The following is a 16,517-nucleotide window of genomic DNA, read 5'->3' on the forward strand; positions in this document are numbered from 1 at the left end:
AAGGTGAGAGGTGAGTGAGGGATCTGGTATTTGCTGCCCTCGTCACCCCTGCCTCAGCGTTGTGGTGGTGGTGGAGGTGGTGGGTAGGTTGGAGAGAAGGGTGGGGTCAGGTGAGGGATGATGTAGTTGTGGGTTGTGAGTTAATTCTCTCTTTACGTTTGCTTGTTTTGTTTTTCTTTTCGATGTATTCTTGGTCCTTTTTTCTTGTGATTTACTTGTTGTGGGATGAAGAATGTCGTTACTTGTAGGTGTGTGTAGAAGATTATAGAGATGTCTTCTAGACTTGTTACTTGTAGTTGATCGTAGATGGTTCTAGTTCGTTGGTTCGTCGTAGAAATTGGAAGATTGTTTGTATCAATATTTTGTTAAACTACTGGCAAGGCGTCGTGTGACCTTTTCACCTCTACATCAGCGTTATGATTGGGGAGACGGAGGGGGAGCTGGAGAGAATACTGTCAGGAACTGGTTGTGCGTTGTTGGCTGTAAGAGGTATTGTGTGTTTTCTATCTTGATAATGTAGAGTCAGATGTGGAACTGAAGTTGATCTTGGTTACAGTCTCGCCTGCTTTTATAGAAATTCACTGTAGAACTGAAGCTAATCTTGGTTAGAGTCTCGTCTGCTTTTGTAGAAATTCCCTGTTGATTCGTAGACGAGGTTCGTATTGTCGCTGCCACCATCTTTTGTAGAAACTTCGTAGCTTCTTGTACTGTGTTTTTAGATCAGTTATACATATACTAGACTCGTGGACGAGCGGTTGTTATACGTGAGTAGTTTTGTAAGCAGATAATCTTCTTTTCCTTTGTCATGCAATGACAGGAGAGGTAAAGATTAGTATGGGACTAATTTATTTTTCTTGGAAATATTAACAATCTCTTACACACGAGTGAAGTATAGACTCTCGCTGTTACCTCCCCAATGTCTCACTCTCTCTCTCTCTGCCACCCTTTCGCCCCTGTTGCTAGCCTCCTTCTCTCTCCTCCTTTTTCTCTCCGTATATAAGAACTTCCATCACGTGGGCTACACTGTCGTCCAAATGTTCTAGAAGTCTGTGTGTGTGTATGTGTGTGTGTATGGTCACATGGCGCTGTTTGTGGGCTATTGTGCTGGTGTGAGACATGCTGGAAAGGTGTTAATGTCACTTCCTCTGGCCCTTAGGTTTGACATTAACCTAACCTCTAGACCAGTGGTTCTCAACTCGTTTCAGGCCACGGACCACCAGCCCAATTAAAAGAAATATCGTGGACCATTTCATTTTTGAGTAATGATAAAGCATAGACAACAAACATTTTGGTTTGAAAACTATTTCTTAAATAGGAATAATATGATAAAATGAATGGACAATTATTTGTTTTGACAAATTTTTTCGTACTCCATTTTCAGTAAATTAAAAAATATATGCACCAATCTCCAGTTTAATACCAAATATAGTGAACGTCTTGTGGACCACCCAAAAAGTCACCATGGACCACCAGTTGAGAAACACTGCTTTAGACTATATTATGTATGTTGCTAGTTATTATGTAGTAAGATATTTTACAGGCAATGATAGACTACGTGTGTGTGGATGAGCGAATGAGAAGACAAGTGTTGGATGCAAGGGTGTGGAGAGGGTGGGGGAATGGAGTCTCGGACCATCACTTAGTGATGGCCAAGGTAGAGCTGCAAAGAAAGTGGTTGAGGAGGCGAAGGGGAAGACAGGAGGAAACAGCTCCTGTGAGAAGAGTGGAGAAATTGCAAGATAGTGAGAAGAGGACAGAGTATAAGAGCATAGTGGAAGAAAGATTGGGAAGGTATGAGCTAGAGCAGATGGAAGGGGTGGAAGACGTATGTAAGATATTCACGGAAGAGATAAGCGCAGCGTGTGAGGTGGTTTGTGGAGTGAGGAGGAGATGCAAGGGTGTGCAAGGGACAGCATGGTGGAATGATGAGGTGAAACGAGCTGTGGAACAAAAGAATAAGGCATATGGTGAATGGTTGGCGAGTAGAGGTAGGGGAGAAGATGAGAGAGAGAGACGAGAGAGGTATATGTGAGCAGGAGAAGGGAGGTTAAGAGACTGGTGAAGGAGAGTAAGAAGAAAGTGGATGAAGAGTTTGGGAGGAATCTGAGTGTGAAATGGAGGGAGAGTAAGAAATTGTTTTGGAAGGAGGTAAAGAAAGTAAGGATGTGTGAAAGGGAAATAGTAGGGAGTGAAAGATAGGAATAATAGATTGTTGGTAGAGAAGAGAGAGAAATTGAGGAGATGGAAGGAGCACTTTGAGGATTTGTTGAATGTAGAGAGTGAGAGCAGTGTGAGTATAAGTGGTTGGGGAATGGCTGGGAGAAGAGAGATGAGAGGAGGGAGGAAGAGATCAGTAGGTCAGGAGAATGGTGGAAGCGATGAAGAAGATTAAGCTGGGAAAGGCCCCAGGAATTGATGGAGTATGTGGTGAAATGCTTAGGTATGGGGGTGAGATTGTTGTGGAGTGGATATGGAAGTTGTGTAGATTGGCTTGGGAAGAGGAAGGGTTCCAGAGGACTGGAAATCAGGTATAATTGTTCCTCTGTACAAAGGAAAAGGGGAGAGAAGTATGTGGTAACCATAGGGGTATTTGCCTTCTTAGTGTGACTGGTAAAATATATGGTAGAATACTCATTGATAGGGTTAGGCATATGACAGAGGAGCTAGTTGGAGAAGAACAAGGGGGATTTAGGAAGGGAAAAGGGTGTGTAGATCAGATATTTGTTCTAAGATGTTTAGTGGAGAAGTATCTAGAGAAGGGAAGGAAAGTGTACGCTGCCTTCATGGACTTGGAGAAAGCTTATGACAGAATAGATAGGAAAGGTATGTGGAAGGTATTAAGAATATATGGAGTGGAGGGGAAATTGTTGAGTGCTGTGAAGAGTATGTACGAGGGAGCTAGAGGCTACGGTGCGAGTGGATGGTGAGCTGAGTGAGTTCTTTGATCTCAATGTGGGACTGAAACAGGGGTGTGTAATGTCTCCATGGCTGTTTAATATATATATGGATGGGGTCGTAAGGAGGTACAAGGTAGGGGCAGTGGATGTGGGGGTGGCCCTAACGAATGAGGGTGAGATTTGGAAGCTTCCCGGTGTTGCTGTTTGCTGATGATACAGTATTGTTGAGTGAAGATGAATGGGAGTTGCAAGGTTTGGTGAATGAATTTGGGACAGTGTGTAGGAGGAGGAAGCTGAAAGTTAATGTAAACAAAAGTAAAGTTATGGTGTTTGAGAGGAATGAAGTCACAGAGTGTGCAGTGAGGTTGGATGGTGAGGATATGGAGAATGTGAGTGCATTCAAGTACTTGGGTAGTGTGATGAGTAAGGATGGAACTTTGGGGGATGAAGTGCGTGAAAGGGTACAGCAGGGAAGGAAGGATGTAGGCATGCTGAAAGCAGTGATGAGAAATAGGGAAGTGAGTATGGAAGTTAAGAAGTCTCTGCATGATGGTATTGTGATCCCTACCCTGACGTATGGAAGCGAGGCGTGGACCTTGCAAGAGGGGAACAAGTCAAGAGTGAGAGCAGTGGAAATGAGTTACTTGAGAGGAGCATGTGGAGTGACATGGAGGGACAGGTTGACGAATGAAAGAAGTGAAGGAACGTTGTGGGGTAGATGTGGATGTGGTTGAAAAGATTGGGAGAAATACACTGAGGTGGTTTGGACATGTGGAGAGGATGGAGAGTGAAAGACTGACTAAGAGGGTGTATGTGGGTGAGGTGGAGGGAGGGAGGGGGAGGGGTAGACCGAGGATGAGGTGGAGGGATGGAGTTGAGAGGTATATGAGGAGGGGGTGAGTTGGGGGGAGGGAGTCAAATGGGGGGTGACAGAGTGACTTGGAGGCGTTTTGTCTGCGGCCACCCTTTGCGGGATTAGGGCGTCGGGCTATAGATAGATAGATAGATATATATATATATATATATATATATATATATATATATATATATATATATATATATATATATGCGTGTGTGTGTGTGTGTGTGTGTGTACACACACACACATACATTCATACATACGCGAGATCTGTTCAGAAAGTATCCTACCTTAGGCCCTAAAAAAATAAATAGCCGACCCGCTGAGCCAGGATATTAATTTCCAGCAAAGTAGATCCCTTCTGACTTGACGCACGTACCGCAGCGTTCTCTCCACTGCCAGAAACATTTTCTAAAGTCAGTTTTTGTTATCTCCTGCAGGTGCTTCGTTGCATTTGTTATGATCTCCTTCGGATGAAAATCGCTCAAGACATGGAGTGTACAAATCGCAATCCAAACCTTCTGAAGACTGTTATCACTGGAGATGAGACTTAGGTGTACTGTATGGGTACGATCCAGAATCTTAAGCACAGTCGTCCCAGTGGAAGCATGCACGGTAGCCTCGGTCAAATAAGGCACAACAGGTCCGCGGCAACTCATAGTTGAAATGCATGTTAACATTTTTTTTTTTCAACTATCATGGTTGTGCATTATGAACACGCATTAGAAGATCAGACTTCTAACAAACATGACAACCTTAACGTTATCCGCCGTCTTCGTGATGCAGTTCGGCAGAAGAAACCAGACCTTTGGAAAGCAACAAGTAGGAAGCTGCACCTCGACAATGCTCCTACCCATGCTCCTCAACTAATTCAGGAATTTTTGGCCAAGAACAACTTCCTGCAGGTCTGACAGGTTCCCTGCTCAACAGACATGGCTCCATGCGACTTTTGGTTATTCCTCAAGCTCAAAACTCCACTGATGGGTTGTCAGTTTGAGACTAGAGAAGAGATCATGACAAATGTGACGAAGTACCTGCAGGAGATACTGTGAAAGATGTTTCAGGCTGTGGAAAGAACGCTGGGCTGCGTGTGTCAAGTCAGAAAGGGTCTACTTTGACGGGGATTAGTGTCCTGGCTGAGTAGGTTACCTATTTACTATTTTAGAGTCTAAGGTCGGATACTTTCTGAACAGACCTCGTGCATATATATATATATATATATATATATATTGCCAGACGCCTCAATCCCGTTTGGGGTGGCCACAAACAAATCGCCTCCAAGTCGCCCTGTCCCCCGCCATTTCACTGCCCTGCTCCCAACTCACACCCCCCTCTCTCATATACCTCTCCACCCCATCCCTCCATCTCATCCTCGGCCTCCATCTCATCCATCCACCCATCCATCATCCAACCCTACGTTGCCCCATGAGGAGCGTAGGAGCCCGGGGCTAGGAAAGTTGGTCCTGGCATTTAAGATGAGAGTGACCAGCCTCACTCATCCCTGAGTGGCATTACGTGAGCAATAAACCCCAACCATCCCTTGGATATGAACCTTTACCGGCTCAATCCGATTGGAGCACCTTCATTACCCACTAAACCACCAGGAGCCAAAATTTGGTTATATGGCTACCACCCAGCGTAGTAAATGGTTTCCTGGTGTACAGGAAACTATTTGGCTTGTCACTCAGTGTAGAGTCACCGACAGGCAGAAAGAAGAGGAAAGAATGAAGGAAAGAAAGACACAAGAAGGAGTGTAAAGTCACCCACAGGCAGAAGAAAGAGGAAAGAATGAAGGAAAGAAAGACAGAAGAGGATGGATGGAAAGAAGGATGGAGGAGAGGAAAGGGCAGACACCCGAGAGCAGCACTACATCAAGTGAGTGGATGGTGAGTGCCCCCACTATATATATATATATATATATATATATATATATATATATATATATATATATATATATATATATATATATATATATATATATATATACTGTATGTGTGTGTGTGTGTGTGTGTGTGTGTGTGTTAAGAGAGAGAGAGATGACACATCTAACTTTTTCGTTTTGAAACTTTTCCCCTGAACTGAAGAAAATGGTCTGCATATTGCAGGAATAAATTTCCAGGATAGGTCACCAGATTTAATGCGATTGCTCAATGCCCAGTTTGGCCAGGTATATATGTATCTTACTTTTACATATAGTACTCCCAGTACTGACATTTGTCTTTCATTGTTTTCTGGATTCCATCTTTGTGTGATGGTCTTGGTGGTGATGATGGTGATGATGATGGAGATGAATCTCCGACTTCTGTTCTCCACTTTCTTGGTTCTCAATCCTACTCCATTCCATCTGTATGAGAGATGGGAACATAATTATAGTTGTGGTAGTGATGATGATGATTCACTGTTTAATTAATTACTAAATTTCAATGTCCCTCATGTTGCAGACGATGTGTGGGGTGCAACAGATTTGTCAAGGATGTTGAGATCAAAATAATGATGAAGATAGTGCTAATTGTGATGCTGATGCTCCTACTGCTGCTGCTGCTGATGATGATGATCATTGACGGCATAATAATTGCTAAATTTTTGTGTCTTCCACGTTACAGGTATTTAGTCTGAGGTGCAATACACCCTGCCAAAGATGAAGAAGTGGGGCCGCGGAGAATACTGGGGTGTGGGCTCTGACTACGACCCTGACTGGCTCCTGACACCCACGCAGAAGAAGCTGCGGGATGACCTGATAGAGCTGTGCAGGGTTAAGATAAGGCCTCACGCGGTAAGTGACTCGAGGGAGGCAACCGTCTCTCCATTTTTACTTGGTCTGTAATTCTTACTACACATTGGTAACTGTAGCCTGGTCTGATGGAGCTGCGACGTAGTCCTGGCTCTAGGGGGGTGTCTGTGTTCATGTCTCTTTTACAGCCAAGCCTTGCTTTTTCTTGATCTACATCATCAGAGCGTCCAAAAGTGTTTGCGTAACACTTCCACACCAAGCACGTTTTTTTCTTTACTGGCCAGTTTATGATAAGTCTTTGCCGTCATTTCGCCAAAAAAGAAAGTCTTACATTTCATGGCATATCAGACCAAGGATCACCTTTATAATTAAAATATTCATTTATTTCCCAGGATGACACATAGACAACACATTTTCTGTATGACTTACCTAAACAAAGTATGTTTTTCAGCGCAAAATGGTCTTATTTAGCTCGTCTTTGGTTTAAAAAATCGCTTTCAGTTTGAACATCAAGCAAACTTTAATACCACCTCACTCAATATTAAAGACAGAGCAACCAAAATTGGTCAAATGTTTCCTTAAATAGTTCTCATAATTACAACTAGAGTTTTTTTAATTTTTTTATTACATAGTGTCATATGGTGACATTGAGGCCTAACATGTAGAAAAGTTACTCCTACTCCCCCCAAATGCCATTTTTCCCGAAATCAGTAAACTGGCTCTAACATCCTAAGTAATTGAGATAGTAAGTTAATTCTGGTGTCAACCTATGTGTTTTTGATACCAAGGAATTGATTAGTATCATCATTAGTCTAACTGGGTTATGTTTTGACTGTATAATTTTACAACAGTTGCCAAATATCATGATTGAGTCAGTAAATTGTGCAGGTTTAAACTTGTCAGTGTATCAATGGAATCTCTACTCCATTTAAAATCCTCCTGTAATGAGACATGAGTGTATTCCACTCAGTATTTCAATCAGTGAAGAAGATTATAGCCAGTGCATACAATTTGCATATCCCTACTGATATCAAAGCCACAACACTTCAGCTTTTCTTCTGGCAATTTGGTAACACTTAGGGTGAAGACCTCAAACCTCAGTAACTAACAAAATACATTGTACAGTACAAAGCGCACTAGTTATTATCGTTCAGATGATTATGACCTCATTCGTTTTCTTTAGATAGCATGTATAACTAAATAACCCTAACAATATTCTAACCTACTGGACTTTCGCAGTCATCCCTCTAGCACTATAGAATATGACACACTTGACAGCAGCGGCCCTGCAAGGACAAGTTGATCTTGCACACTTGGTGCATGAACAGACAACCGTCCAGTGAGATTCCAGGCTCTTCCAAGATGTAGAAGATATTAAACATCCATTCTCATGCCTGAAGCCGAAGTCTTCTGGCTTTTCTTGTATTCTTGATGAATTTCTAGTACATGCCTAACTGTATAAGCATTACAGAATGCACGCTTTATGTGCTGAAGAAGGCCTTGACTGGTTGGAGGTAGGTTTTGATGAGAACTCCCCTTTTCATGGTGAAAGATTTCAGTCCTTAACTCCAAGAAATTCTTTGACTCACTTCTAAACGTTAAAACTTTTGCTAAATAGCATTCAGCATCCTGCAGTGTAGATTGAGATAAGGTAGCAGTTTGCTCAAAGTGCTTTAGCAGCTTCTCCGGCTGAGCTTTCACTGCAGTCTTTTTAGTGCTGACTTTGCTTGTGATGTAAAATGGCTCTAACACCCTAAATAACTGAGATAGCAAGGCTGTGTACAGCCGGAAGAACTGCACAGAGGTGACTTCCAAGGCACTCAAACATAGTATGGAGTGGCACATACCAGGTTGTATCTCCTACGCCAGCTAGAACCAACAACTCCTGGATGTTGTATAGCCAAAAAACAGGCATGTGTGTATAGAAGGGCAACAATGACATCTGTGTCATTAGAAAGAGCAATGCATACTGTGTGCCCATTCTTCAGGGAGTCCAAAACATGGAGGACTAGGCGAATGTCTGCTTCCTCAAATGTTGGTTGAAGGTGAACAAGAGTATTCTTCTCTCCTTGGATAATGATGATACACAGGTGTTGCTCATCCTTCCTAGTCACTTGTCCAAGTACAATGGGATGCTGCCCAGGGACAGTGTTGGAACGAAGATGCTGATAGATCAGTTTTCAAGAAGTTTGATGGCGAAAAAGTTCCCATATCCTTTGGTAGTGGAGAGCATGGGTCAATTGAACTGTATTCATTGGGTACTTTATAAGTGAGTCTTTCCCTCTCACTGTACTTTACATTGGGCTCTTAAGAATACATGTCAAAGACATAGTCACAGCGTCCAAACTGACGATATATGGTTGAAAATGGCATGAAATTGTCCAGGCAGTCACTGAATTTGGAGAGTTTGGTGAGATTAATCTTTCGAATGGTAGCTATGACATCTATGATGAAGGAAGCATTGACATGATGGCTATAGTTGTAGTTTTCAGCTTTAAAATGAGCCTCCAGTTCCTTCAGTAACAAACTCTTTTCAGGCTTTGTCATCATTCCTTCTGCATCAAGCAATAATGGAGATGGAACAACATCTGTGGTAAAGCCACGCTCACTTGCTATTTCAGTGTTCCATTCTGCTATATTTATCTCCTTCACTGTCTTTTTTATTGTTTTTAGTGGTTTGTTTTGGATGGTTTTCATTGTTTTCAAATTAGTACGATGAATGCTGTAACTTATCCTGGTCTTCTTTCTTGAGAAAACTCTCGTTCCTAAATTTCAGGTACTTGTCTTTTCCTTTGATGAATGCATACAGGACATCATTTCTAATCTCACTGGACATGATCACTTTTGCCACAAAATTTTCAATGATTGGAGAAGCATGAACAGACAGAGAGGATCCCTTCTCTTCAGCATATTTCATCATATCTTGAATTTGTGACTCTCTACGGTCTGTGTTCACTTGAGATAATTGATGATGGTTGTATGTATCGTGGGTTCTCTCCATCATATTTGTTTACTGGCGATATAAATTGTTCACTGACATCATCTCATGGTAAATCAAGTCCCACTGAGCCATATATTGTTTTTGCTTGGCATGCCCAGTGACCCCATCACTGCACTTGGATGGAAGGTTAATACTTTGTTGTCTGATCTCCCCCAACTGCTGTGAATCGACCAGGTTTCTCTTTGATTGAAAAATTGCCCCCAGCAAAGTTCTCATACACTGATGGTGCTGTTTCAGGAAGGCGCCGCATGTCTTCCAGGTAGAGAGAACACCATCGCAAGTAATTGGTGGAATCAAATGCAGCAAATAGGCACAAAGCACGTTGGACTGCATCCAGGTGCAGTTCCCATATTCCTTCCCGATCACCTGTCAAAAGGTCATGGACTGTTGCCATCATCTCCAGAAAATTTGTCTAGAACTTGAAATTTTCAATGGATTCAGAGCACGTTTTGACGAAGCTGTTCAGATCTTCAACCAACTTGCTTGATGCTTCTCCAAACTCAGCCAGATACCTTTGACTATAGGTGACATTTTTGCTCATAGCAGTAGACTTAAGTTTTGCTAAGATAGCAAGCTCTGGTGCATAAGAAAAGAGAAGGAAAACATACTGAAATGGCCTGTTCCCCCTACTGGCTAAGAAAAAAAAAAAAAAAAACTTCACAGCTATTTAGAACATAGTTATTCAGTTTTTCATTGAATAACTATGACAATACTACATTCTAATGCTAGGCAGCTCCTAGAAGAGTAACTGAACTACTAGAATGAGATAAGGACAGCAAAGAAGTAGGCTCTCCCTCGCCCCCCAAACCCTCCAGCCGAAGCCGGCTGGAAAAAGACAGAAAGAACACCACGCAGTATAGAAAAACTGGCGTGGACATTTTATAGGAGTGTGTGAAAGGAGATTAAAGACTATCGTAGTGTAACCTGAAAAGGAAAAAAAAAAGAATTATTATTGGTTGTAAGGTTTTATTTTTTTTTTCTATACCTGTCACCTTATTTGTCATATGCTTAACTAGCCTAAGCCTGAAACTCTCAATGGAAGGGGCAGCAAATACTTTACTAGGTAGCTTATTCCATTCGTCTACTGCTCTATTACCAAACCAATTTCTACATATTTCCTTACTGAAACGGAATGTTTCTAGTTTGAAACCATTACTTTTAGTTCTATCCTGTATGCTCACTTTAAGTACCTTGCTAATATCTCCCTTATTTATTCCCTTCATCGAATTAAACACCTCAATAAAGTCTCCCCTTACTCTACGCCTCTCTAGTAAGTGCAGACTTAGTCTTTCTAGTCTGTCTTCTTATGACAGGTTCCGAACATCATGTATCATTTTTGTAATTCTTCTCTGTACATTTTCTAACAAGTTAATATCCATTCAATTGTAAGGACACCACAACTGTACTGCGTAGTCTAAATGTGGCTTTACTAATACTAGATAAAGTTGCAGTATTACTTTTGATGACCTATTGCTCACGCTTCTCGAAATAAATCCTAGGACCCTATTTGCTTTATTTCTCGCATTAATACACCGTTGCCATGGTTTGAGGTCGTTACTGACCATAACTCTAGATCTCTCTCGCATTCCGATTTACTGATTTCTTTCTTGTCTAAGTTGTATTTAGTGTCTCCAATTGTCTTGCCTACGTTAAGTACTTTACATTTTTGAACGTTAAATTCCATTTGCCAAATTTTAGAGTATATGGACAATATATCGAGGTCCTTTTGTAAATTATGGCAATCGTCAGTCGAGTTAATGATACGCCCTATTTTTTTGTTATCAACAAATTGCTAATACTGCTAGTGATTCCTAAGTCGAGATTATTTATATATATATATATATATATATATATATATATATATATATATATATATATATATATATATTGAATAATAAGGGCCCAAGTACTGAACCCTGTGGTACACCGCAAGTTACTAATCCCCAGTCAGACTTAGTTCCATATATTAATACTCTCTGTTTTCGTCCTTTCAGCCAGGATTCTATCCATTTTAAGATATCGCCGTCTATACCGTGTGCTCGAACCTTTCTAACTAACTTTTCGTGTGGGACCGCATCAAAAGCTTTACTAAAGTCCAGATAAATAATGTCGTAAGCTTTATCTCTATCTTCTGATTCATAAACCACCGAGACGAATGGCAAGTTTGTGAGGCAGGATCGTCCTTGCTTGAATCCGTGCTGACTTTCATATATAAGATTAAATCTTTCTAAGTGTTCTCTAATCTTGTTTGCCAAAAACTCTAGCATTTTTCCTACTATTGACGTTAGACTTATCGGACGATAATTCGACGCAGCTGCTTTATCATCCTTTTTAAAAATGGGCACTACTTTTGCGGTCTTCCACGCCTTTGGAACTTCTCCTGAAATTAAAGAGTCATTAAATAACGTTAAAGTGGCTGACATAATTCTTCTTTGTTTCTTTTCTAATTTTTGCATATATATCATCCCGACCTGGTGATTTTTAAGGTTTTAACTTATTAAATTCTTTTAATACGTCCTCTTTGCCAATGTTTATTTTACTAAGAATATTTTCCGTATTATCATCGTAAATATTTGCTACTTGAGGGACCAGGTCTAGATTTTCCTTGTTAAATACTGATATGTAATAATTATTTAGGATGGAGCACATATCTTTTATCTTCACTGGTAATGTCACCTGATTCTGTTCTGAGAGGTCCTATCCTATCTTTAATTTTCCTATGGTACATTTGATAAAAACCCTTGGGATTTACTTTCGATTCACTAGCAACCATAATTTCATAACTTCTCTTTGCTTTCCATATCTCCCTCTTTACTTCTCTATTCAAAGTCGCGTACCGGTTATGCAAGTGTTCCTCTCCACGTTTTATTTTTCTATAATCATTTCCTTTGGCCTATGAAAGATGTTAATCTGTTGTTTAACGATCTTGGTTCTGAATGATTCGCTATAAACGGTTTTGAAGGAATATATCTATCTTGGCCTCCGTGTATTATATTTAGTAACTCGTTATACTTCTCACTGGCCGAACGGCTGCCTGGTACTGGGTCTGAGTTAATCCCCGTCACCTGAATTACACTCCCACCTATGACCTGACCTTCCCCAGAGTCCTGGCGTACATTCCCACCCGTTTCTTTCCCCTCACCTAATACCTGGGGTTCCCAACTGTCCTGGCACTCCCTACAGTAACTAGTCTCCCTACGGAATACAGTTCTAAAATAAGCTCTTAATCCATCAAAATCTCCTAGACGAGAATTAGGAACGATGGAGGGATTTTCAATGGAACAGACATCCCCAATAAATTTGAACTTAATTTCTTCATGATTGCTATTACCAAGTCATCCACCAACCTCTGTATCACTAACGACATTTTCTTTATTAGCTAAAACCAAGTCTAGTATAATATTACCACTGGATGGCTCCCTGATATACTGATAAATGAAATTATCCTGTACTATATCTAGAAATTCCTCTGACTGCATCTCCTGTCTGATTTCGCTAATCAATCCTTAGCAGATTAAGATCTCCTACAAGTATTACTAAGCTTGACTGTGACGCATTCCTAATTTCCTCCCCCCCCTCTCTCTCTCTCTCTCTCTCTCTCTTTCTCTAACTGCCTCACCACCAACTTCGTCCTTCTGTATTTTCCCCAACAGATCCACTGCGATCGAGAGTACGTGTTCCCTCGCGAGAGTCTGAACGCCATGGCTGATTTGAAGCTGCTGAGTCTGATAGTGCCGAAGGAGCTGGGTGGGCTCGGGGAGAACCATGTCTGCTGTGCCATGGTTTTGGAGACTTTGGCACGCTATGGTTGCCCCTCTACCGCCATGGTTTATAGTAAGTTGGGCCTTTACAGATTTTTTTTTTTTTTAATGAGAGACTGATCAGAACGCCAGAAATAATCACAATTAATGATGATGATGATGATAATGATGATAACGAGGACCTGTGTCATTCATCTAAGACTTCATTCAGCGATGCACCTTGGGGCTGTTTCAACCCTTCTGTTCCGCCACCACAATAACGCTCTCGTCAAGGACCTCCTCTCTCGCCTCGACAGGGACAAGCTGGTCGGCACCTTGTCCTACTCCGACCCGGCCACAGGTGAGCCTTAAGGTGTGGGAGTCTCATGCACATTAAGTGCTCTGGAAATGTGTGAGGAACTTCAGGATGTTATTCTTGGGCTAATTTTGAGTAACAAAGGTTTTATCGACACGAGTATAGTTCTCAGCCGATACGAATCTTGTGCGGTGATCAACATTGTGTCAGTCAACTTGCAAGCACACACACACACACACACACACACACACACACACACACACACACACACACACACACACACACACACACACACACACACACACACACACACACACACACACAAAACCTTACACCATGTATGTAACCATAAGTCCTCTGCAACTTTTCCTAGGTGGACATTTTTGGTTCCCGTTGTCGTCCAAGGTGAAGCAAATTGATGACAACACGATCAAGCTGCTGAAATACGGTTCGTGGGCTACCAGCGCAGGTCACGCCGACTTTTATACCATACAGACGATCAGCCCTGGACACAAACCGGGGGACTATTCGGATCTCTCTTGCTTCTTGGTGTTTAAGGTAAGAGTTGCAGCTTGCCACTGCTATACTCTGCCCACTTTAGCTGTCCACCCATAGCCAAGAGGAGGCCGTAAACATAATGCATATAATGTCACTCTGTCCTCCGCCATCAGGCTGTCTTACTTTCAGTTCACCACACCTCTCTACCCAGTCGCTCCACCTCATCCCCTATCTCACCCTTCCCCTTTTCCTTTCCACCTCACTCACAAGTCAGTATTTGAATCTCCATTCTCTCCACACGGCCAGGCCTCTTAAACGTGGCCTAAAATTGCCGTCTTCACTTTGATGACTGAACTATAACAAGTGAATAACACTATATATATATATATATATATATATATATATATATATATATATATATATATATATATATATATAATATCTATCTATCTATATATATATATATATATATATATATATATATATATATATATATATATATATATATATATATATATATATATATATATATATTAGGGTGGCCAAAAAATATACCAATTTTTTTTTTTTTCAAATTTATTGTTCTCCACGAGGCTACTTCTGTTCCGTATTACGTATGAAACTCTCATGCAAAAAATCAAGAAAATCGGCTCATATTTAGAAGTTACTCCCTAGAAGAAAAATATGTGATCCTGATAATATTATGTTTCATCACAATGAAATTTCATTGCACAGCAGATGGAAATGACTGTACCATCCAGTTCTATTTACAATGAATCCTGTAGCGCTTCCTTATGAGCAGAGTCTGAGGATGAATTTCAAGGGCCATCGACGTCCAAACAAATTACACAGCAAAGTAGAGCTAAGGAAACCATTGTAACTAAGGAAGTAGCTGCCGTGCTTGATCGTGTCAAACTGCCTAATCGTTCAGCCATGTTTGTCGTAGACATTGTTGCACAAGCGCTTGGTCATGACCTGGAGTCTGTAGTACTGTCCCGAAATACTATACGGTGAGCACGAGCTACCACTCGTGAAGAAGAAACAACTGATTGACGGGCTGCTTTCACATCAGACATTTCACTTTTCCTGCAGTGGGATGGTAAATTGCTCCCAGATATCGCTGGAAACAGTAAACCTGCAGTGGACCGAGTTGCCATTTTGGTGACCGGCAGTGAGACAGAGCAACTTCCCAGGGTTCCCAAGATAAACCACAGCACTGGGAAAGCGCAGTGCAATGCATGCGTCAGAACATTGGATGAATAGAATAAAAAATCAATAATTCAGGGACTTGTTTTTGATACAATAGCAGCTAACACAGGCCTAAAGATGGGAGCATGCGATCTAATTGAAAAAGCTTTGGACAAAGAGCTCATCTGGATTGCCTGCCATCATCATGTGTCTGAGTTGATGCTGCCTACTGTCTTCAGTGTTTCTCTAGGGCCAAGCAGTGGACCTGAAGTGGGAATCTTCAAGCGCTTCCAAAACTTTGGCCAGGTGTGGATAAAACTGATTTATATCCTGCTAGAGACGTGTTGTTTGTTGGGTTGGTCTATGTGAAGAAATATATATACCCTATATATATATATATATATATATATATATATATATATATAGATAGATAGATATATAGATAGATAGATAGATAGATAGATATATATATATATATATATATATATATATATATATATATATATATATATATATATATATATATATATATATATATATATATATATATATATATATATATACGTATAGAGAGAGAGAGAGAGAGAGAGAGAGAGAGAGAGAGAGAGAGAGAGAGAGCAAGAATAAGGGATAACGGATGGAGTAAGAGGCTGACGGACTGGACACCAAGGGAATGTAAGCGTAGCAGAAAAAGGCCAGACAGGAGACAGAGAGATGAGATAGAGAAATTTTCAGGGAAAACATGGCAAAGAGTGGCTCAGTCAAGGAATTCGTGGAAAAGGTTGGGGGAAGGCCTTTGTTCAGTAGTGGACTAGTTATGGCTGATGATGATGTTGATGGTGATATATATATATATATATATATATATATATATATATATATATATATATATATATATATATATATATATATATATATATATATATATATATATATATATATATATATATACAGTATTTTTTTTTTTATTAATGTACATCAAAAAGACTACACCAGCCAGATAAACAGATCGTCGACTGTGTTGGATAATGGTTATCAGACACTCGTCATATGCTCCTCCGTACATAATTCATACAACCATCTTTTCCATAATACTGTTTCGTGACTAACAGTGTTATCTAATGTTAATCTCTTGTTACGGTTCAGTAGTTCCATAACATCCATTCGTGACTAGCATCAATTTTTGGTATTACTCTCTTGTTACTTTTCAGTGGCAGCATAACACAGCTGCTCTGCTTCTTTTCCATGGCACTTCTCCGTGACTACCAACATACTTCAGTTTTAATC

At 40.7% G+C, this 16,517-nt stretch overlaps 1 protein-coding gene across 1 annotated transcript in view; it reads left to right on the plus strand.

Annotated features, from left to right (window-relative positions):
* Nucleotides 1–6,391: 6,391 nt before the first annotated feature.
* The window catches only part of LOC145403634 (uncharacterized), a 34,961-nt gene continuing 24,835 nt past the window's right edge, over nucleotides 6,392–16,517 (plus strand). The window contains exons 1-4 of the mRNA XM_080275312.1: nucleotides 6,392–6,529; nucleotides 13,142–13,322; nucleotides 13,461–13,589; nucleotides 13,918–14,102. Of these exons, the coding sequence (XP_080131438.1) occupies nucleotides 6,395–6,529; nucleotides 13,142–13,322; nucleotides 13,461–13,589; nucleotides 13,918–14,102 (630 nt within the window). The 5' untranslated portion in view covers nucleotides 6,392–6,394. The remainder of the gene's footprint in view (nucleotides 6,530–13,141; nucleotides 13,323–13,460; nucleotides 13,590–13,917; nucleotides 14,103–16,517) is intronic.

This window comes from Coenobita brevimanus, chromosome 61 (genome assembly GCF_032717465.1).
Source record: "Coenobita brevimanus isolate Jiangsu-jjx chromosome 61, ASM3271746v2, whole genome shotgun sequence".
NCBI classification, from domain to species: Eukaryota; Metazoa; Arthropoda; class Malacostraca; order Decapoda; family Coenobitidae; genus Coenobita; species Coenobita brevimanus.